The 18,698-nt window shown below is 41.9% G+C and overlaps 2 protein-coding genes across 2 annotated transcripts in view; one reads left to right on the top strand and one right to left on the bottom strand.

Annotated features, from left to right (window-relative positions):
* The first annotated feature begins 2,996 nt into the window (after window positions 1-2,996).
* Window positions 2,997-7,257, top strand: sh2d1ab (SH2 domain containing 1A duplicate b). The gene is made up of 3 exons (XM_010766544.1): window positions 2,997-3,407; window positions 5,167-5,230; window positions 6,613-7,257. Exons 1-3 carry the CDS (start codon window positions 3,271-3,273, stop codon window positions 6,874-6,876), a joined length of 465 nt encoding a protein of 154 aa, XP_010764846.1. The 5' UTR covers window positions 2,997-3,270; the 3' UTR covers window positions 6,877-7,257.
* A 1,042-nt stretch (window positions 7,258-8,299) lies between these two features.
* Window positions 8,300-18,698, bottom strand: part of LOC104941445 (teneurin-1-like) — a gene marked incomplete at its 5' end in the record, with an annotated part of 33,908 nt that continues 23,509 nt past the window's right edge. Inside the window, 6 exons of the mRNA XM_010766545.1 lie at window positions 8,300-9,902; window positions 11,192-11,334; window positions 12,248-12,954; window positions 13,805-14,106; window positions 15,113-15,324; window positions 16,958-17,100. Coding sequence (XP_010764847.1) covers window positions 9,132-9,902; window positions 11,192-11,334; window positions 12,248-12,954; window positions 13,805-14,106; window positions 15,113-15,324; window positions 16,958-17,100 — 2,278 coding nt within the window. The remainder of the gene's footprint in view (window positions 9,903-11,191; window positions 11,335-12,247; window positions 12,955-13,804; window positions 14,107-15,112; window positions 15,325-16,957; window positions 17,101-18,698) is intronic.

The following is an 18,698-nucleotide window of genomic DNA, read 5'->3' as shown; positions in this document are numbered from 1 at the left end:
TGGGCAGACCTACAACAAATCTTAAAGGTAACTTTAAACAATAAATAACAAACGAAGTACAAGTTTAGTTTTTCAAATATTTTTAATATAGCCTACATTTCGATTGAATTGATTGATTTTTTTTTAACATGTTAAAAGGAGAAGTAATCATAAAAATGGTGATATAATTTCATACATCTTACCAATCAAACACAACTTTAAATGTAGCCTAGCTCTTATTATCAACTTGGCCTACTTTCATTCATTTCTCCATTGAAAAACTGTCTCAATTTACCCCAAGGCCCATGGTTCACTTTACCCCATAGCCACCATTTTAGAAAAAATAGCCTAGCATTAAAATTCAGAGTCATCTTTAGCTTAATGATTCACATGGTTTAATACGACACATCAACATATAAAATATATGTGTTTAAACCAGGTTTAAACCTGGATAATATTTGTTTGACATGACAGCCGATATAGCTGACATCTAGAAAATGTACTTTGACAAGCAAAAAAAGTTTTTTTGTAAAAATGTTTACTTACCAGACCACAATGAGCATCTCTCTTTCACAGGCAATGAGAAATGAGAGGAGCTTGCATAATTTCTGGTCACGTGATTACAACTATAAGGCGTTGCCTGGTTACAGGGGGTGGTTCAATTTACCCACTGGCTCAATTTACCCCCTTCTCCCCTACATCATCCCTCATAACCTCCCAACGTTTGCCACTGGATGGCGCTAAAGAGCTGTAGAAGCACTGAAAAAATGCCACTGGCTGCTTACCCAGACAGAGCCCCAAAGTCCCAGCGCTCATGATCTTTCTGAGCCGAAGGGAAGATGGCTCTGACACAGACTGATGACTCATGTAGGATACAGTTCTGAATGCATGAAAACAACAAATGCTGCATTTAAAGAGAGCTGCCAGCCTCAAAGCATGTACTGAGTGTTAAGGTTGACCTTTCCGAAGGGTCACTGGAGGGAGTATACAGGGAATAAAGACCATCAAAAACAGGAATGATACACATCTCAATGATGAGCTTTTACAACCAGATGCTGTGCTATCACATCGGTAAAATGAAGCTGCACAAGTTTAATATTTTAATCAACAACAGCATCTTTAATTTGACACAACAGAACTTTCCGAGTGACAGCACAGATTGCAGGAGGAGTTTGTCGCAGTATGTTCAGGCACACAGCTCTGAGCTGTTGGCTCGCCGCTCTGCAGAGCAGGTGTGAGTGTCCCCGACAAACGTCTCACAGAAGACAGAGCAGTGACATGTGACTGAGAACATGTGCTGTTAACTATGGACGTCTAATGGGGAAAGTGGAGCTGAGAAGTATGCTTAAACACTATCTTATATAGCAGGTGATAAACGTTTCCCATACCTGCCGTAAAAAATCTTAGCCTTATAACATATAATTTAAATGTAACATGTTGAAATGTAACATCTTTGTGAATTACTTTTAGCTTTACCACAAGTTTAAGAATTCTGCCACTGGTAGAAAGTAACTTATTACATATACTCAAACTTTACTTTATAGTTTTGAGGTAGGCTACTTTCTATTTTCACTCCACTACATCAGAGAGAAATAATGTACTTTATATTCGTGTATAGCTCATGGGGTAGCCTACTGTGACTAGCTACTTTAAAGGGGACCTATCATGCAAAATGCACTTTGTGATGTCTTTTATACATAAATACAGTGCTTGAATTGGAATAAAAAAAGTGCCAGTGCTCTAAATCAGATTTCTGTTTCAAGTCAATTTATTTATACAACCCAAAAACAAGAATTTGGCTCAAAGTCATATAGTAGGCGGCCTATATCCTACTGTATAATGCTGATGGGTTTGTCTCTTTACTGTACATTTTAGAAAGGCTCACTGTAATTAAACAAAATGACTCAGGGTGCATCTGAGATTAGAGGGGGTGCANCTGCACCCCCTCTAATCTCAGATGCACCCTGAGTCATTTTGTTTAAGTACAGTGAGCCTTTCTAAAATATACAGTAAAGAGACAAACCCACCAGCATTATAGGATATACTATGACTTTGTGCCAAATACTTGTTGCTGATTTAGAGTACTGGCACCTTTTTTATTCCAATTCAAGCACTGGGTGTAACTGACGTCTTATTTAAGTGTTGATTATATTTTTCATCATTAATCCAAATCTGTAAAGTAACTAAAGGTAATTAATACATGTAGAGGAGTAAAATAATACTATTTACCTCTGAATTGTAGTGAGGTAGAAGTAAAAAGTAGCAAAACATGTAAAAACTCATAGTACTTGATTAAATGCACTTTACATCACTGTAAATCCTTGCTTTGTTAAAAATTAAACCAGTTATTATTGACATTTTTGGATTGTGACCTTTTGACCCCTTATATAGAATTAGAGGCATATTACTTGTTAGCAGGTCTACTGAAACTCTTCAAATGGTTCATTTAAATAACAGTTTGAGAAAACAAAGAGGTTGAATTACTTTATATTTGACAAAAAGCTAAGTAACAAAATAGTTTAATAATAAAAAAAAACTTTACATTTGTCAACAAATCATTCTTCAGTCACATAATAAATACTTTTTACACTTTTTGCTGATTATTATTTAGCATTAATACCATTGTTAATGCATATCCTTTACTTCTTTATGTATGTGAGTTTTTCCTATTAATGTATTAATACATGAACTGAGTGGGTGTTAAAGATAAAAACACTTGTTCCGCTTCAGCACATCCTTATTCTTAGAAACAGACAGTGTAAGAACCCTTCTGCAAATAGGAAAACTAAGCGAGTCGGTCACACACTGCACACGCACTGCACACATTTTCCTGTGTGCAAAGAGTGATATTGCTTCTTTTTCACTTCTCTCTTGTGCTTTCTATTGTTGTGGAAATATTCAGTTAGAATCTTTGATGTTATTTCCTGTCGATGCAAAAAATACAATCATTTCCTGAGAGATACGCAAACCCACATTTCAGTGTGTGCGTACATGTGTGTAGTGGAGGAGGAGGCAGAGCAACAAGCCATAAAGGTTAGAGGTTAGAGAGAGCTGCTATCAGTCTGGGTTAGACGCTGAAAAAAAACTGAAAGCTGCTTTTACCAGAACTCCCAAACGGACATTTTGAAACATCAAGAAGCAGATATCAAATGAGAAGCTGGACAGCTGCCTTACCTGTGGAAACAACGAGAAGAGCAAAAAAAAGGCCTGCAGTGGAACGTTAAAAGTGAGGAAGGGAGGGAGAGGAAAGCTGGCAATAGGAAGGAATACAGTAGTGGATCTGTAGAGGAGATGGAGAACATGTCTGTGTACCACGGGCCCATCGGGAAGGAGGAGGGGGAGAGGAGGCTAGGGCAGGACGGGCGGGACGGCTGCTACCTGCTGCGGGACAGCGACTCTGTGCCCGAGGTCTACTGCCTGTGTGTGCTGTGAGTACAGACAGGGGGTGTTAAAGTACTCAGTAAAAGTAGAAATACTAGTTTGAAAGTAATCATCCTGAATTCAATAATGTACTTGTCAAAATGTAATAAAAGTACTCATTCTGCACAATGACCCGTTTCAGTTACAAACAGTACATTATTATCATAAGTGTACTAAAGAGTATCAAAAGTAAAAGTATGTAGAATATAAGTTTAGCTCTTTCTTAAGAATAGTATCCTGTTTTTATCACTTTTACAAGTATTTTAATCTTCTAGTTTATTAATTTGGAGCCAATTTGAGAGACTTCGTAACACATGATTGATTAATAATGCATCGCGTCATATGAGCAGATTGTGTGTTTTTATATATAAAAAGCTACTAGTAACTAAATAAATGTAGCGGTGTAAAACATACAATACTGTCTCTGAAATGTAGTGGAGTAGAAGTATGAAGTAGGAGACAATGGAAATACACAAGTAAAGTAGATTATGCCAACAATAATACTTAAGTACGGTACATATGTATATGTACTATGTACTTTATTAAATTCCACCACTGAGTACAAACACATCTCTGCTTCTTTACCAAGGAATCACACCAACACATAATCCAATTTTCTTCTATTATAGAGAGTATTGATCTCCTCACATTTAGGAAATAAAAGTATTAACTGAAAGACGGTGGCCTACAATTAAGTGTGACAGTCTCATAAGAGAAGTAATGATCACAATAGTGACGGTAGAGCAAATGCCTGTTCTCAAGATGAAGTCAAGTTAAAGTCCTGCACTCAAAAGTAAACGTACAAAAGTGTCAGAAGAAAAAAATACTTAAGTACCAAATCTTAAATCCAAAGTGACCTTTATTATATCACAGGTTTATCAAAGTGATGCATTCATGTGTCTATCATTTTGATGTCGCAGCTGGTAAAGAATGACATACCATAATAACTTTTTTGTACTGCCAGGTATCTCCATCCAAAATCAAACTGTATTAGTTTAATACATCTTTGTATTTATATTATAAACCTGCACATTTAACTAGTATCTAAATATTTGTGAAATAAATGAAGTGGACTCAAAAGTACACGTATTGCTGCCAAAATGAGTAGAAGTACAAACTACTATAAAAGGAACAACTTAAACAAAATACCTTAAAAATGTACCTTAGTACACTTGAGTACATTTACTTTGTTACTGTCCACCTCTGAACATACTAAGTTACAAGTTCCTGCATTCAAAATTAAGTAAAAGTACAAAAGTATACATAAACAGGGTCATATACTTAAAGAAAGTGAAAGTATTCATCTTGTAATGTGGCTCATTTTAGAGTCATATTAAAGTATTGTTTTATAATTATTACACAAATGTGTTCATCACTCATGTCATGTGTTGCACTCGGTGAAGGTGGGGTTTATTTAAAACACTTTGTAACGCTGAGTTTAATCACAATGTATGAGTTTGTTTATATTTTGTATCAATAACCCACATCTAGAAGATGCTACCGTACAGTAAGTACTAGCACTAAGTAGAAAGGGAAAAGTCAGTAACCTATGAAAATATATTACGATATTGTTTTAAATATACCTAAATCTGCAAAGTAATTAATAATCTGTATGTGATGTAGTGGAGTATAACGTTTGCCTACAAAATGTAAAAGTATAAAGTAGCAGAATGTGAAAATACTCAATTGAAGTTCAAGTATGTTGAAATGTATGACTTTCAAAGATCAAATGATCAAATGTGCTAATGTGTGTGTGTGTGTGTGCAGGTGCAGTGGATTTGTGTACACGTATAGGCTCCACAAGAACGACGCGGGCTCCTGGGCTGCTGAAGTGAGACATTTTTATCTTCTTCTTTCTCTTCTTTCCGCACCAAACAGCTGCACATCCGCCTCGCTCCGGTTGCTGTTTATTAGTTCTAGAGGTTGTTTTGGTGCCAGCCTAATTCAGCAAGCTGTGAATTTGAGGCAAACATGAGGCTTTTTTTTCCTTCTCCAGGATTGACAGCACTGAGAAATGGGTTCTTCTTTTTACTTTAGCAATAACACCCCCCCCCCCCACCAAACCACACAATGTACGACGCCACAGCATCAGCATACCCAGAGATGGGGAAACGTAGAATTGCATTTGACAGGATCTCTGATGGGATATGTAATTGAGCGCTGAGGTTTGGCACACACCCAGAGATGTGATCGTATGGAGACATCTGAAGCTCTGTCTCTCGCTGACGACTAAAAGCGGCGTGCTGTTGTAACTACATTTTACCCCCCGCTCATTTCTACTGACAACATCAAGCCAACAGATAGGGGGAGAGAGGACTTGAATAAAACGGATTTCACTACAAGCTCAATAACAGTTTACATTATTCATGCACAATATCAGTCACTTTAATGAAATATCCCCGGGAACAGAGGTAACACTTGTGGCCGGAGACAGAAACATCCAAAGTGCTTCGCTGGAGAAAACTTTGATCGATTTCCAAATGCATCCGAAGGGTTTTCACCATTTGCCTACAGCATGATTGATTACACGAAAACAAATATGCTTTTAAAGTCCTTACTTGACAAAATTATAATACTTTAAATGTTTTATAGTTTGGAGATACAAGTGACAGCTGTGTGCAAAGTGGAACCTTTATGAAGGTTATCAATAAGATGCAAAACTTGAATTTCTCTAAAGCCAAATGAAAAAGGTCATAAAGAGAACAGCTTTTGTTTTACTGGAAGATGAATTCTAAAGAACCTTTTTTATTTTCATTGAGAAATGTTGTGTTATGTCAGTTGTATTCAGTAAAGACACTTAGATGTCACACATACATCCACAAATAAATGCTTTTTGTGGACTCACTGAATGTTAAAAAAGCCCAGGGGAGTGAACGCTTTGAGCGGGAACTTCAACCATAACTTTCCTAATTTAGCTTGAAACCCTGTGAGTGTCGTTTCCATGCTTCCAGAGTAGTTTTTACAACAATTACAGATTTGTTTGCCATCATCTTATTTGTTTGCCTTAAAGTGTGTATCACAGATATTTGATATACCTCATGAAGCCTTGCTCACAGTGCTCTCATGTGTGTGTGCCTCTACCTTCTGATGTCTTTTACAAGGTGAATCTGTGAGAGCTCATTTCGAGTCGCTCCCCATCCTGTCCTCTCTGTCTGATGTGGAGACGCTGATTTCCCCCCTCTGCCTCTTTTCCTGTCTCTTGTGTGTTTTCAGACCACTCCTGGAGTGCAGAAGCGATATTTCCGGCAAATCAAGAACTTGATAGCAGCTTTCCAGAAGCCTGGACAGGGGATTGCCGTTCCTCTGCTCTTCCCCGTGACAGCTCAGAGACGGGCACACACACACACAGAGACGCCCGGTAACAGCCTGTCGCCGACACACAGCGGCCCTGACGCTTACCTCCAGCAGCGTACGCCTCGCGCTGCTCAGGGACACAAAAACAGGAACAAGAAGGAGCTGCAGCAAGCTTTGGGTTAGGGGTGTACCCTCAGCTTAATATTGACCCAATTATAAACCAAAAACTGTCTTCTAGTGATGCCTTACTGTTGCATTTTGCACGCTGTGTGTGTGAAGTGAACGTCATTTCTTCCCCCAATTAACCAGTTTGTTAAATCACATCATTTAAGATCTGGCTGTGACTCAGATCTCAGTACCCTTCCTCAATTTTATTTTTGAATTCTTTTTCTGCATATGCGGCACATAAAGCGCCTTTCAGGGATGTAATGTAAAAATATTCATCTGCTGAAACATTAATATCCATCACAAGATGACAACAAATATTGTGCTGTGTTTTCTTAATGCAATTGGGTGATGGCAAAGAAAATAAATGATATTGGTTGAAATAAACTTTTTTGAAATGAGGTCACACACACACACACACACACAGACACACACACACACACACACACACACACACACACACACACACACACACACACACACACACACACACACACACACACAGGCCTCCGACTGACATAATGCGGAACAAAAATTCAATTTGACATATTGAAGTACTGATTTCCTCCGTGGAGAGAATGCTGGAGAGAGGGGGGGGGGGACCTGTCATTCATCTGATTGACATTACTGGCTTCCTATGAAAATAAAAGAGTGAGAGAGAGGGAGAGGAACCATTCAGCCCAGGCGATTCTTCAATGCAGCGGTCTCCTAGCAACCGGACCCTCCATCTTTTCAGCAGTGAGATGAGGTTGGACAGTATCTAGCGGAGCATATGGTTTAGAAAGAGAGGTACATCGCAGCCGATCAGCGTGCTACTGAGGAACGTATATCACCTGCTCGCACTCACACCATATGCATTGTGGGGCTTTGTCATCCGCAGCCCAGGGAGAGAAACACAAACAATTAATGGTGGGCAGATGGTGGAGTGACGGCGGGGAGGGGGAGAGGCAGACGGACGGGGAGGTGGATTAGTGGTAGCTAGATTAAGAAGAGAAAAAAAAAGAAAGAAAAAAAAACTTTAACTTTTTTGTGTGTTGTTGTCGGCTTTGGAAGTGGTTCACATGCAGTCTGATTGGCATTTCCTAATGAGAGGAGACAAGCTGTAGAGAACGGCTCAGCCAACTCCAGGTCCTGCCCCTTCTGCACTCACCACCCACTCGCTGAGCTTCAGCTGTCACATTTCTTTTTCCCTTTCTCTGTTGCTTCCTCTTCTTCTTCTTCTTCTTCTTCTTCTGCCTCCGACAGACGCAGGTTTCTCATGCACATCTCGGTGTGAGCTGTAATGATGGGCGATAATGACAGCACAGATTTGAAAGTTACAAAGTCCCAGAAAGCAGAACAAAGCGCGCACAACAAATGTGTGGCGAGGAGGCGAGAGGGACCACCAGCCAGAGGAAGAGATAATAAGCAACAATGCTGAGACAAATCCCAGGATGCAATCTGGTAATCCACACATAATAACTTTAATCAGCATCGTAACCCAATAAAGTCAGATTTTTCAGCGAGAATATTTACTATAGCCATGTATAATTCTTTGCAAAAATGTAACTGTTTTTCTATTGATTAACAATACTGACACTTACTTATGAACAACAGCATTTCCAGTTGAGCACTTTTTTCCGTGTGAAAGCACTGGCTATGTACATTCTTGATTTTAGTATACACACTCATACAAACTACTGTTGGAGCACACTAGAGGCGGGAGAACCGGGAGAGGTTTCCCTTCTCTAAAGGGGAGTGTCAGAGTTGACAAGGCCTCTCTTACACAATATGTAAACGATAGTATATCCGAGGTAAACCATGTGGGAACTCAAATGGCAACCGGAGAGCTCTTGATTTGGAGTCATGAAGAGGATTGTTCACTGGCAAATCCTAAAAAGTCTTCATCTCTACAGTTCAGTGAATCAGAGTCCAAGAAACGATGAACAGTGTTGAAACAGCAAGATGACAGACAGTCAGTCCGTCCGTCGGTCCGTCAGTGAGTCGGTCAGTCGGTCAGTCCCGGATACAAAAAGCAAAGCCACAGCCAAACCACACTGCTTGTGCCACTGTTAGAAATTGAAGAACTGGACGATAATAATAAAATACCATCATTTTGTCACAATTAAAGGCATTTGGAAATCATTTTTCCCCCAATCTCTCTTCTTGTTCTTCTTTGTCGTCGTCTTCTTCCTTTTTTTTTTGTTGATACGGTATAGAAACAGTAGAACAAATCAGAGTAGAGTAGAAACAGGCAGTCTTTGGTGGGGTGGGGGGCTGCTCACGTGTCTCTGTTACCTGCCCCCCACCTCGCTTAGTGTCATAAAGTGGATGTTGGCGGGGCAGTCGGACAGCTCCGGCTGCTGCTCTATAGGCAGGGAGTAGTAGCCGTCGTAGCCCGGGACCAGTCCAGCAGACAGCAGCTGCTGCTTCTCCGCTTCGCTCCATGCTCTGCTCCCCACGTCCCCTGAATCCACCCTCTTCCTCTCCCGCTCCCACGCCCCCACCACCGCTCTCTTCCTCGCCTCCTCCTTCACACGCGCCCTCTCTTCCTCCTCACTCCCGCCATAGCGCACGCACAGGCACAGCGCTCCCTGCTGGAGGGTGATATCGGCGAATCGTCGAGTCCTGCCGTTCACCGTGGCGCTCATCTGAGACACGCTCACGTTCACCCCGCTCTCCAGGACGCGCCCTCCGACCCCCAGCCCCAGAGCGAGGTCTTCCTCGATGGGCCGGGACTGCAGGAAGTGGTGCGTGTCGCAGCCGTGCAAGGTGAAGCTCAGCCCGCTCAGGTGGATGCCGCCGTTTAAAATGGCCGCCACGCGACGGCTGTCCTCGCTGGCGACGCCGATGACTTCAGCGCTGACACGGCCGTGGGAGACGGCAAAGCGGATGCTGGGGCCGAGGAGAGAGGGCCGCGAGCCGAAGGGGGGAGGGCGGGAGAGGGGGAGGGCGGTGGGTCGGTGGCAGGCGGAGCCCACGGGCTCCGAGACCAGAGGCAGCCTCTGCAGGGAGATGAAGCTCCTCAGCTGTCTGCGCAGCTCACACTGGATCCCCAACACCACCTGGGAACAAGGACAACAGGTTAACTCAACATATTACAGAGACTTGCATGCACCTAAATAAAGGTCACTGAGAGGCAGGTATGAAAAGAAAATGATCGTGTTCCATTTACAAAGTCTACATTTTATGTCAGGGTTAGAAGTCAGAATTCTGGGACAAGAACTAATCATTATCGGAGAAGCAAATAATAAATCACCTGGCAAAACATGTAAACATGTGAACTTTTATTTCTTAAACACAAGAGAAAAAAACTGTTTTGATTAGACCTAAAATAAAAAGGATCACCAGAATGTTGTCATTGCCTCGCCGGGCTTCAATATATGTGTGCAATGACAGAATATTTCACAACACATGTTTTTTGACATTAACCAGGAAAAGAAAACTAATAATGGCTCTGCTGCATTTGCGTTGTAGTGGGTTAGTGGACACATGCACAATGGCACTTTTTCACAGCAGACACTTGACTTGTCACAGTAGGAACAGCAGGTGTATAAAATCGCACTGGCATTGACAGAGCCATCATTAGCGTTGTGAGCAACACCTGCTCTTTTCTTACTTTGAAAAGTCAAAACATGTGACAAAAGGTGTACAACGGGACTCTGAAAGTGGTAAAGCTAAGTGTAATGGAACTAAAATGAATGTTATTATTTTTCCTGAGATCACTTGTCAAACTGGTAATAGTTCAAATAAACGTCTTTGAGGTTTGGACACACTCATACAGTGATGAAATTATCACGTTGCGTCGTTAAAATAATTTCTTTTTTATTGAAGCAGAGCAAATAAGTAATACATTTACAAAATAACACATGGAATTCATTTGAGTGATTGTTTTCCTATTTGCAGATGTTATCCTGTGTATTGCAAAAATAATGGAATAGATAATTGCACTGAACATTTATTTGTTTGATTTATATGTGATTTTCAAATCAATCACTCATGTTGTGATGCATATGGTTGCGACTAAAGACCATTTTCATAATGAATTAATATGACGACATTCTTTAATTCTTTAAACAGTCCAATTCGTCAAGATACTACATTAAAAATGACGTGAAACAGAGAAAAAACAGCAAATCTTCACATTGAAGAAGCTTGAACCAGGACTAAAGTGATTCAAATGAGAATGTATGAATCATCAAAAGTGTTTATTTTCTGACCGGTGACTAAGTAGTTGTTTGACTAATGTTGATATTGGAAAAAAAAAGTGTATATATGTTACTTTTTAGATATATTTAGCATACATCAAGGGATAACCATACTCTACACATTTGAAATAGCTTTTAGATCTCACCTTGCTGGAGTCCCAGTCCTGTGTCTTGGTCTGGGTCTTCATCAGTTCGTATGTTTGTTCCATTCTGCCCACTTCAGGCTTCGGAAAGCCTGGGACAACATTATGAAGCTGGAAACCAAATAGCTGCAGCCAACTACCAATGTCTGCACACACACACACACACACACACACACACACACACACACACACACACACACACACACACACACACACACACACACACACACACACACACACACACACACACACACACACACACACACACACACACACACACACACACACACACACACACACACACACACACACACACACACACACACAAAGAAAGAGAGACAATTGCAGGGAGGGTTAGAATATAGTGTTTACTGTGGAGCCAACATAAAGTCATAAGGCCAAGCAAACAATACCTCATACAGGAAATCACACAATATCTGAGCATTATGTGGTGGGGATGGTCGGGCTGGTGTTTCCCTGACAAACACATCCAGTAATAAACAATCCTGCTGCAGGGAAACGTGACAGGCCAAATGAATGTTCTATTAACCAGAAGGACATACGCCCCCACCCACATCCCATATTCATTCTCCTGCTCGCCTATTCCATCTCTTTCCCTATCGCGAGTTTTCTATTTGGTCTCTCAGGGAAACAGTGTGTTCTTGACAGACAGAGGGAACAGAACATAACACGCCTGTGTTCAAAAAACAAGCTGATCAGAGGCATGGCTGTCCTTTCTGTTGCCAGTACAATGTGTGTCTGTCACATAATTTCCTCCTGCCAAACAACTCACCTGTGGCTAGCTGTGTGCCCCGTTCACTCAGTCTGGATGGCAGATGTTTCCATGTAGGTGAGTGTGATTGTGTGTGTGTGTGTGTGTGTGTGTGTGTGTGTGTGTGTGTGTGTGTGTGTGTGTGTGTGTGTGTGTGTGTGTGTGTGTGTGTGTTNTTGTGTGTGTGTGTGTGTGTGTGTGTGTGTGCTGCTAACAGAAATACCTTCCTGCCTATATCTGTGTGAGAGCTGGCAGGCTGAATGTGTGTCTCAATGTGTGAAACTCACCTGTAGTAAACTCAGTCACCTCCTCCACTTTGCCGACTGGGCAGTTGTTCTTAAAGGCGTACACGTTGCATGGCTTCGGCTCTTTGCTCAGCTCCCCCCACAGCTCGTGATTGGGCGAAGTCCATCGCCCTGCTAGCGTGTCGTAGTCTCGCCTCCCCAGATGGACGAGCCGTGTGAGAGGATCGTACAATCCGCCGTGGAAGCCGATGACCAGCTGGAAGTCCTGGTTGGTGTCCTGGTAGACCTCTCCGTACGGGGTGTAGAGGATCTCCTTCACCAGGCGGCCCTTATTTGAGAAGACCGCCCTGGGGGTCCCCACGCTGTCGCAGGCCACGTAGTACTCCTCGCCGCTGCTCAGCTCCATGGCGATGAGGTGGCCCTGCAGGTCGTAGTACAGCGAGGTGATCAGGTTGCTGCTGTGGTTGTACAGGTGGCTCACCCTGGTTGGGTGCGACAGGTCGGCGTAGAAGAACTGCAGCTGCTCGCCGCCGCTGCTCTTGGTGGCCACGCGGCGCCCCAGCCCGTCGTAGCGGTACCACGCGGTGCGCTCCGTCAGTCGGTTGAAGACGCGCGTCAGCAGGCCGTTGGAGTTGTAGTCAAACAGATCGTTGGCTCGCTGGCGGAGGAACCCGTCGTCGTCCACGCTGTACTGTAACTCTCCGAGGTGTGTGATACGATCCCTCTGGTCGTAGCGCAGCGGGGTCAGTCTGGAGGTAAACCCAACAGGTAGAGGTATTAATGCAGTTGGAATATGTCCAACATAAATACATCAACATACCGTCATGCTAGCAGCTTAGCGAGGCTGCACTTTGTAGTTAACCTATTGGCCCACCAATAAATCAGGCGCCATTTTTATATAATCATCTGAGGTTATGATGCAGATTATTTAGTCATTATAGTATTTCATGAGCCAACACCGGAGAAGGCCATTACTCAAGTAGGTTTACGCATTTTCATTGACTCGGAGAAACAAGGAGATGCTGCTACCTGCTGATAAATGCACTCAAACTATTTATTTTGTATTCAATCCTAGTTTAGTTCATACATTATTTTTAAGACTATTTATATAATATAGTAGGCCTATATATAATTATTTTCATTTTAAAATAGGTGCACTGCAGACAGAATGCAGATCTAGTTAGGCAAGAGAGAGACGGCACAGAAAGTACAAATAGTAATCATTTTAAGTTCAGGAATTTTCTTTGCTAATTTGTTATTTTTAAATTGTTTGTATTTATCTACGAAACCCAACAACCATTGAAAAACCCAAATTGGTGAACCTAAAGCAAAGCAAAGTGCTAATCTAAGCATGCTGTAGTGCATGCATTTTAGCAGCCATAGTGTTCACAATCTTATTTTAGCTATTAGCATGCGCTAATCATCACATCATACAGCTAAGGCTGATCACTACAGTAGTTAGAAGCCATCGTCTGGCCACCGTGAGAATTTTGTGGCAATCCATCTAATAATTATTGAGATAAAATGGATTTCTATCTTCTTAGTTTTCACACAGTAATGACACATTTATTCCTGTATAATATCCAGTATGTGACGCACCTGGCACTGGTTCCGTGGCTGAGCAGGTTGATGTTCCCATTGAGGTCGTAGCTGTAGCGCCACTGAGGCCGCTCGTTAACAGAGGCACTCTGCAGCTGGCTGTCGGCGTCGTACTCGTAGGTGTAGCGCGTCACGTTGTTGTCCACGCCAACCCTGATGTCACAGGTGGTGGTGCGGCCCGCAGAGTCATACTGGATGGTCATCCAGTAGGCGATGGATTTAAGGATCTCGTACTGGACCTCCACCACCTGGCCGTAGGAGTTGAAGACCTTGGTGTGCTTCATCAGATGGGTGGTGATCACCTAGAGGATTGCAGATGAGATGCGTTAGCCACCTGAGCACACATGTAGACAATGTGTTGTTTTAAAGCTGTAATAAAATATATTTTTGGCCAACGTGTAAATACAACATAAGCCTTATAAAGTATTATGGTGAACGTGTTAGCAAACAGTTTCCAATGCATATCTAGCACTCATGAAGTAACTCAAGTATATATTTCATGTTGTGGGGTGCTGGACAAACGCAAGTCCAATATACACTCTTTTTAGCTCTGTCTTGCCACCACCCTTTGAGAGAAACACCTTTAAAGCCTTTACACAATAGGGTGAATTGTTTTTTAGTGTATAAAATTCTCATGCCAATATATATTTCTATAGAATAGTTTTTATCATTAGCACCTTTACACAGCGTATTAGATTATATACCGAAAAAAACAAACATTTATTGGATATTTTGAGAATTGTACTGAGAATAAAGTTGCCAAATCACGTTGCCTGCACCAGTTGTGTCATTATTTTTGTGAGGACAACCTTGCCAAAAGCAGTGCATACCGTATTTACTGTAGTCATTATAATCTTACCTTTCACAATAAAAGTCCTATTCGCAGGAGAGCATTTTAATTTTTTTCGTGTCCTTCATTTGTCACGCTCCTGTTGTTTAGGCCTAAAAGCTGTAACTGTCTTTTATTTTCACCAGTTAGTTGCTAACATCATCTGTCTGCTGTTTAATGCTTGTGAGCTAAGCTACCGCGTTAGCATTAGAGTTTAAAGCAGTTAATGACAGCTGTCAGTGTGAACAAAAAGAGTAAAGTTGTGGGCCATAAAACCCGAAACAATGAGACGATAAACTGCGGGGATCATTTTCTGTATTTTTTTCACTTTTATATCACAAAGTAATTTGATCCATACCTAATAAAAAATATTGATTAATGCATCCTTAAGACAACATCAAAAGCCACATTTGTGGAAATACTACCAAATGTATCCTACTTCATGTGTGCAATAGTTTAGTTGACTGTTTTCTGCCTACCTGGTTGAGGTCGTAAAAGATGACACTGAATTTGCCAAACTGTTCCACCCGACCTGACACGTCCACGTAGCGGTACAGATCGATGGGGAGGGGGGTCTCATTGATGACTGCCTGCATGCTCGTCACTCTGAAGTTGTTGTAGCTGTAGTCAAACCTGGCGTTGACCAAGCCTTCCTCGCTAAAGCGGAAGATCTGTCGACTTGTTAAGGGACCTACGGAAGAAACCATAAGAGAGATTTACCCTTTAAGCTTTCAGATTAGCATGTGCCTGAACTGTTCACACACCACATATGCATTTGCACACACGGCCCTCACAGCTGGCCATCATGCCTCCCTGTAAAAGCCTTTCTAATTAATTCAAATCAAGGACTAATTCAACATCATTAACACAGACACACGCAGTGCAATCCATTCAATCTTAACTATCCCCACACCTCTGGCATTTCCAGTGCTGACCTTTAATATGGGGGGATAATGAAATCTAAAGACAATAGCCATGATGTGCCAATGTGCTCCTTAATGTCAGAACATCAACTTTAACAACACCATTCGTCACCTCCGCGGCTCGCTCCCAAAGCTCCATTTGGAGAAAAAAAGCGGCCTGCTAATGAAACACCATTACCTTGCTATTGGAGATGACTCTAATTGCAGTTAAGATGACTAAGTGTCTAGCTTTGGCGACTGTAGAGAGCTGGATCAGCATTACATCTTCTATTTTTATCGTCCGTGGAATGTTGCTTCTAAACCTGCGCTAATGGGGAAATGGCGGAAGCTCTGAGAGAGAGGTGCAGTCTTTTTCTGCCGCCCTAGGGAACTCTCTCACAGTCTGCTCGTCTCGCTTCTGTAGCTGTCAAGTTTCCTTCTTATTTTCTGTTCCTTTTTCTCCCTCGCCTACCTCTCTATAAACCCTGTTTCTACTTCCTTTTTGGTCCCCGCCCCTCCTTGTCTCCTCTCAAGGGACAATTACCACTATCTCTCCTCTCTCCCAGGCTCCCGTTTGTTCTGCTGAAATGAGATCAGTTAAAAGGAAGGTGAGAGTCTATTCACAGTTAGGGGCAAAGCCATAAACACACGCACACACATACAGCTGTGCCTCGCAGATACGTGACACCTGATCGAGGAGAGCCAATCAGGGAGTCTCGTGAAGTGAACCGGGAGTAGAGATGAGAACTCTCAATGACCCTGGGGAGACTCCGTAACTCGAGGGAATCGTTGAACTGTATTAACAACGAAGCTGTGCGAACATATTTGTAGCTAAAGGGGCCGATTGGTGATAATACAATTTCTGAGGTAATAACACTGCAATTTATGAAGTGCAATGTTTTTCTAGCAAGTTTTTCGAATCAGAAGTGAATTGTCACGTTATTAAGGTTATAATCGATGGCTTCAGGTAAGATTTCCAGCCCTATGTGTGAGTACAACAAGCAACACATATATTCAAACCCAGCTCTCTGCATATTAGTGTATATTCTTACATCCACTCGTTCACTTTGATCAGGCAGCCTGGTTTGCGGAGGTGGGGAAGCAGTCGGCTGCTGTGAGCGTGGGGGGTGGTCTCGTATTTGCATCTGCGGTAGACCACAGTCTCTTCCACTCTCATATGCTCGGCCCTATTCACACCTCTAACTGCTGCTCCGTCAGTCTCAGAAGAAACAGCACTACGGCTGACTCAAAACCAGACTGCAAAGTTTGATGCCTCCAGACAAATCTGTACGAGTGCCCATGCTTTGAGCTGCCCCTCACGCGATAGATCCTTTTAAATTATGACTCATTGCACATTGTAAATAATTCAGATTTGTGACCACCTTTAAGCTGGATGTGTCTTGAGTGCTTGTGTATACGTACCGGTCTGTCTGTAGCGTATTGAACTGATGAAGCCGTTATGGGTGAGATGAATGGTCTTGACAGTGCCGGAGGACTCATCGTAAGTGAAGGTCACCAGGGTGGAGTCATAAACCACCTCCGCCAGCCGCGCTGCTGGTGTATACCTGGAAAAAAGTGCAATGAAGAAAATAATAATTCAAAGATTAGATCAGAAGTTTAAGTCCCATCAGACAAAACTTGGACAAATAGCACCCCCTCACTTTGTTTTCTTGCAGAGTTTTGTCTCCTGGATGCCTATGGGATTATGATCATGATATTTGATCCAATAGACACTCAACAATTGAGCCTAGACAGTAAATATTGCTGTTTGACAACTTCACACACCAAATATATAGAAACAAGTTCATCCTAAGGCATTTATGATTGCAAAATGTTATCCTATAAACTGCTGTTTCTCTGAACTATGTCAACCAAATCATTTAGATTTAGGCCATTCTATGTGATCCTCTAAAAACGAATGTTTTATTTTTGCACTTGCATCCCCTGAATCTGTTTGGAGGCCCCTTGGGATGCCCGCTTTCCACTTCCAAAACCTCCTAAATAGTTGATAAATGACTGGGTTATGAATAGATAATTAAAATGTTCAGTTAAAGTCTGAACTTAAATGTAAGTAAACATGCTATACCTCATGAATAATATAATGACCCCTGGGGCACATTAAGGAAAAAAGTTGTATCATCCTTTAACATATCTTTAAAATCCAAACCAGCTGCGGCAGCATTTATGGCCTCTCAAATCTTAAAAATAGGGCCATTTATTATAGTCTCTACATTTAGCACATGAGCGTTACCATTGTTAAATGCCAGCAAACTGCACGAATCAGTTGTCAAGAATTTGGTGGAAATCAGATCAGTGGGTCTGACATGGTATGATGTTAAAAAACAAGAAATGTAATCAGTCTCCGCATTAGTCCAATCAGAGTGATTTGTAACCACGGCGGATGATAAGGCACGTGCTGTGTCAGCGAGACTCAGAGGATTTAATAAAGCTTTTAAACATCTGAGATTAGCCTTTCATTATAGGACCTTCATCAAGCCAATCAGTGTTATGTTTTTACGTTGTGCCAAGATATATAATGTCTCATCAAAATCAAAGCGGTGGTGTCGTCAATGTCACCTCTTCAACACTGCGCTGCCTCCTCGAATTAGGCGATAAAACCAACAGGCATTAAACCCTTTAATGGGTATTTACCTGTTAGGTTGGGAAAATTTATAGATTTATGACATTTCTACATTACACCCATATTACACATTAATACACCTCTATTACACCCCTATTATACTTATTAAACCCGTAATATACCCATATTACTCCGCTATTCCAACCATGTTACACCCTTGTTATACTCATCCATATTACACTGTTACTTGACCCATATTACACCCAAGTAACAGCAATTTAACACCCATATAACACCATTGTTACACACACCTTCATCACACACACCTTCATCACACACCTTCATCACACACACCTTCATCACACACCTTCATCACACACCTTCATCACACACACCTTCATCACACACCCTTCATCACACACCACCTTCATCACACACACCTTCATCACACACCTTCATCACACACCTTCATCACACACCTTCATCACACACCTTCATCACTCACCTTCATCACCACCTTCATCACACACCTTCATCACACACCTTCATCACACACCTTCATCACACACCTTCATCACACAC

The sequence above is a fragment of the Notothenia coriiceps genome, unplaced genomic scaffold (assembly GCF_000735185.1).
Source record: "Notothenia coriiceps isolate Sejong01 unplaced genomic scaffold, NC01 NC01_scaffold00003354, whole genome shotgun sequence".
In the NCBI taxonomy this organism is placed as follows: Eukaryota; Metazoa; Chordata; class Actinopteri; order Perciformes; family Nototheniidae; genus Notothenia; species Notothenia coriiceps.
Note: the sequence above shows the minus strand (reverse complement) of the source record. Positions and strands in the feature narration are given on the sequence as shown.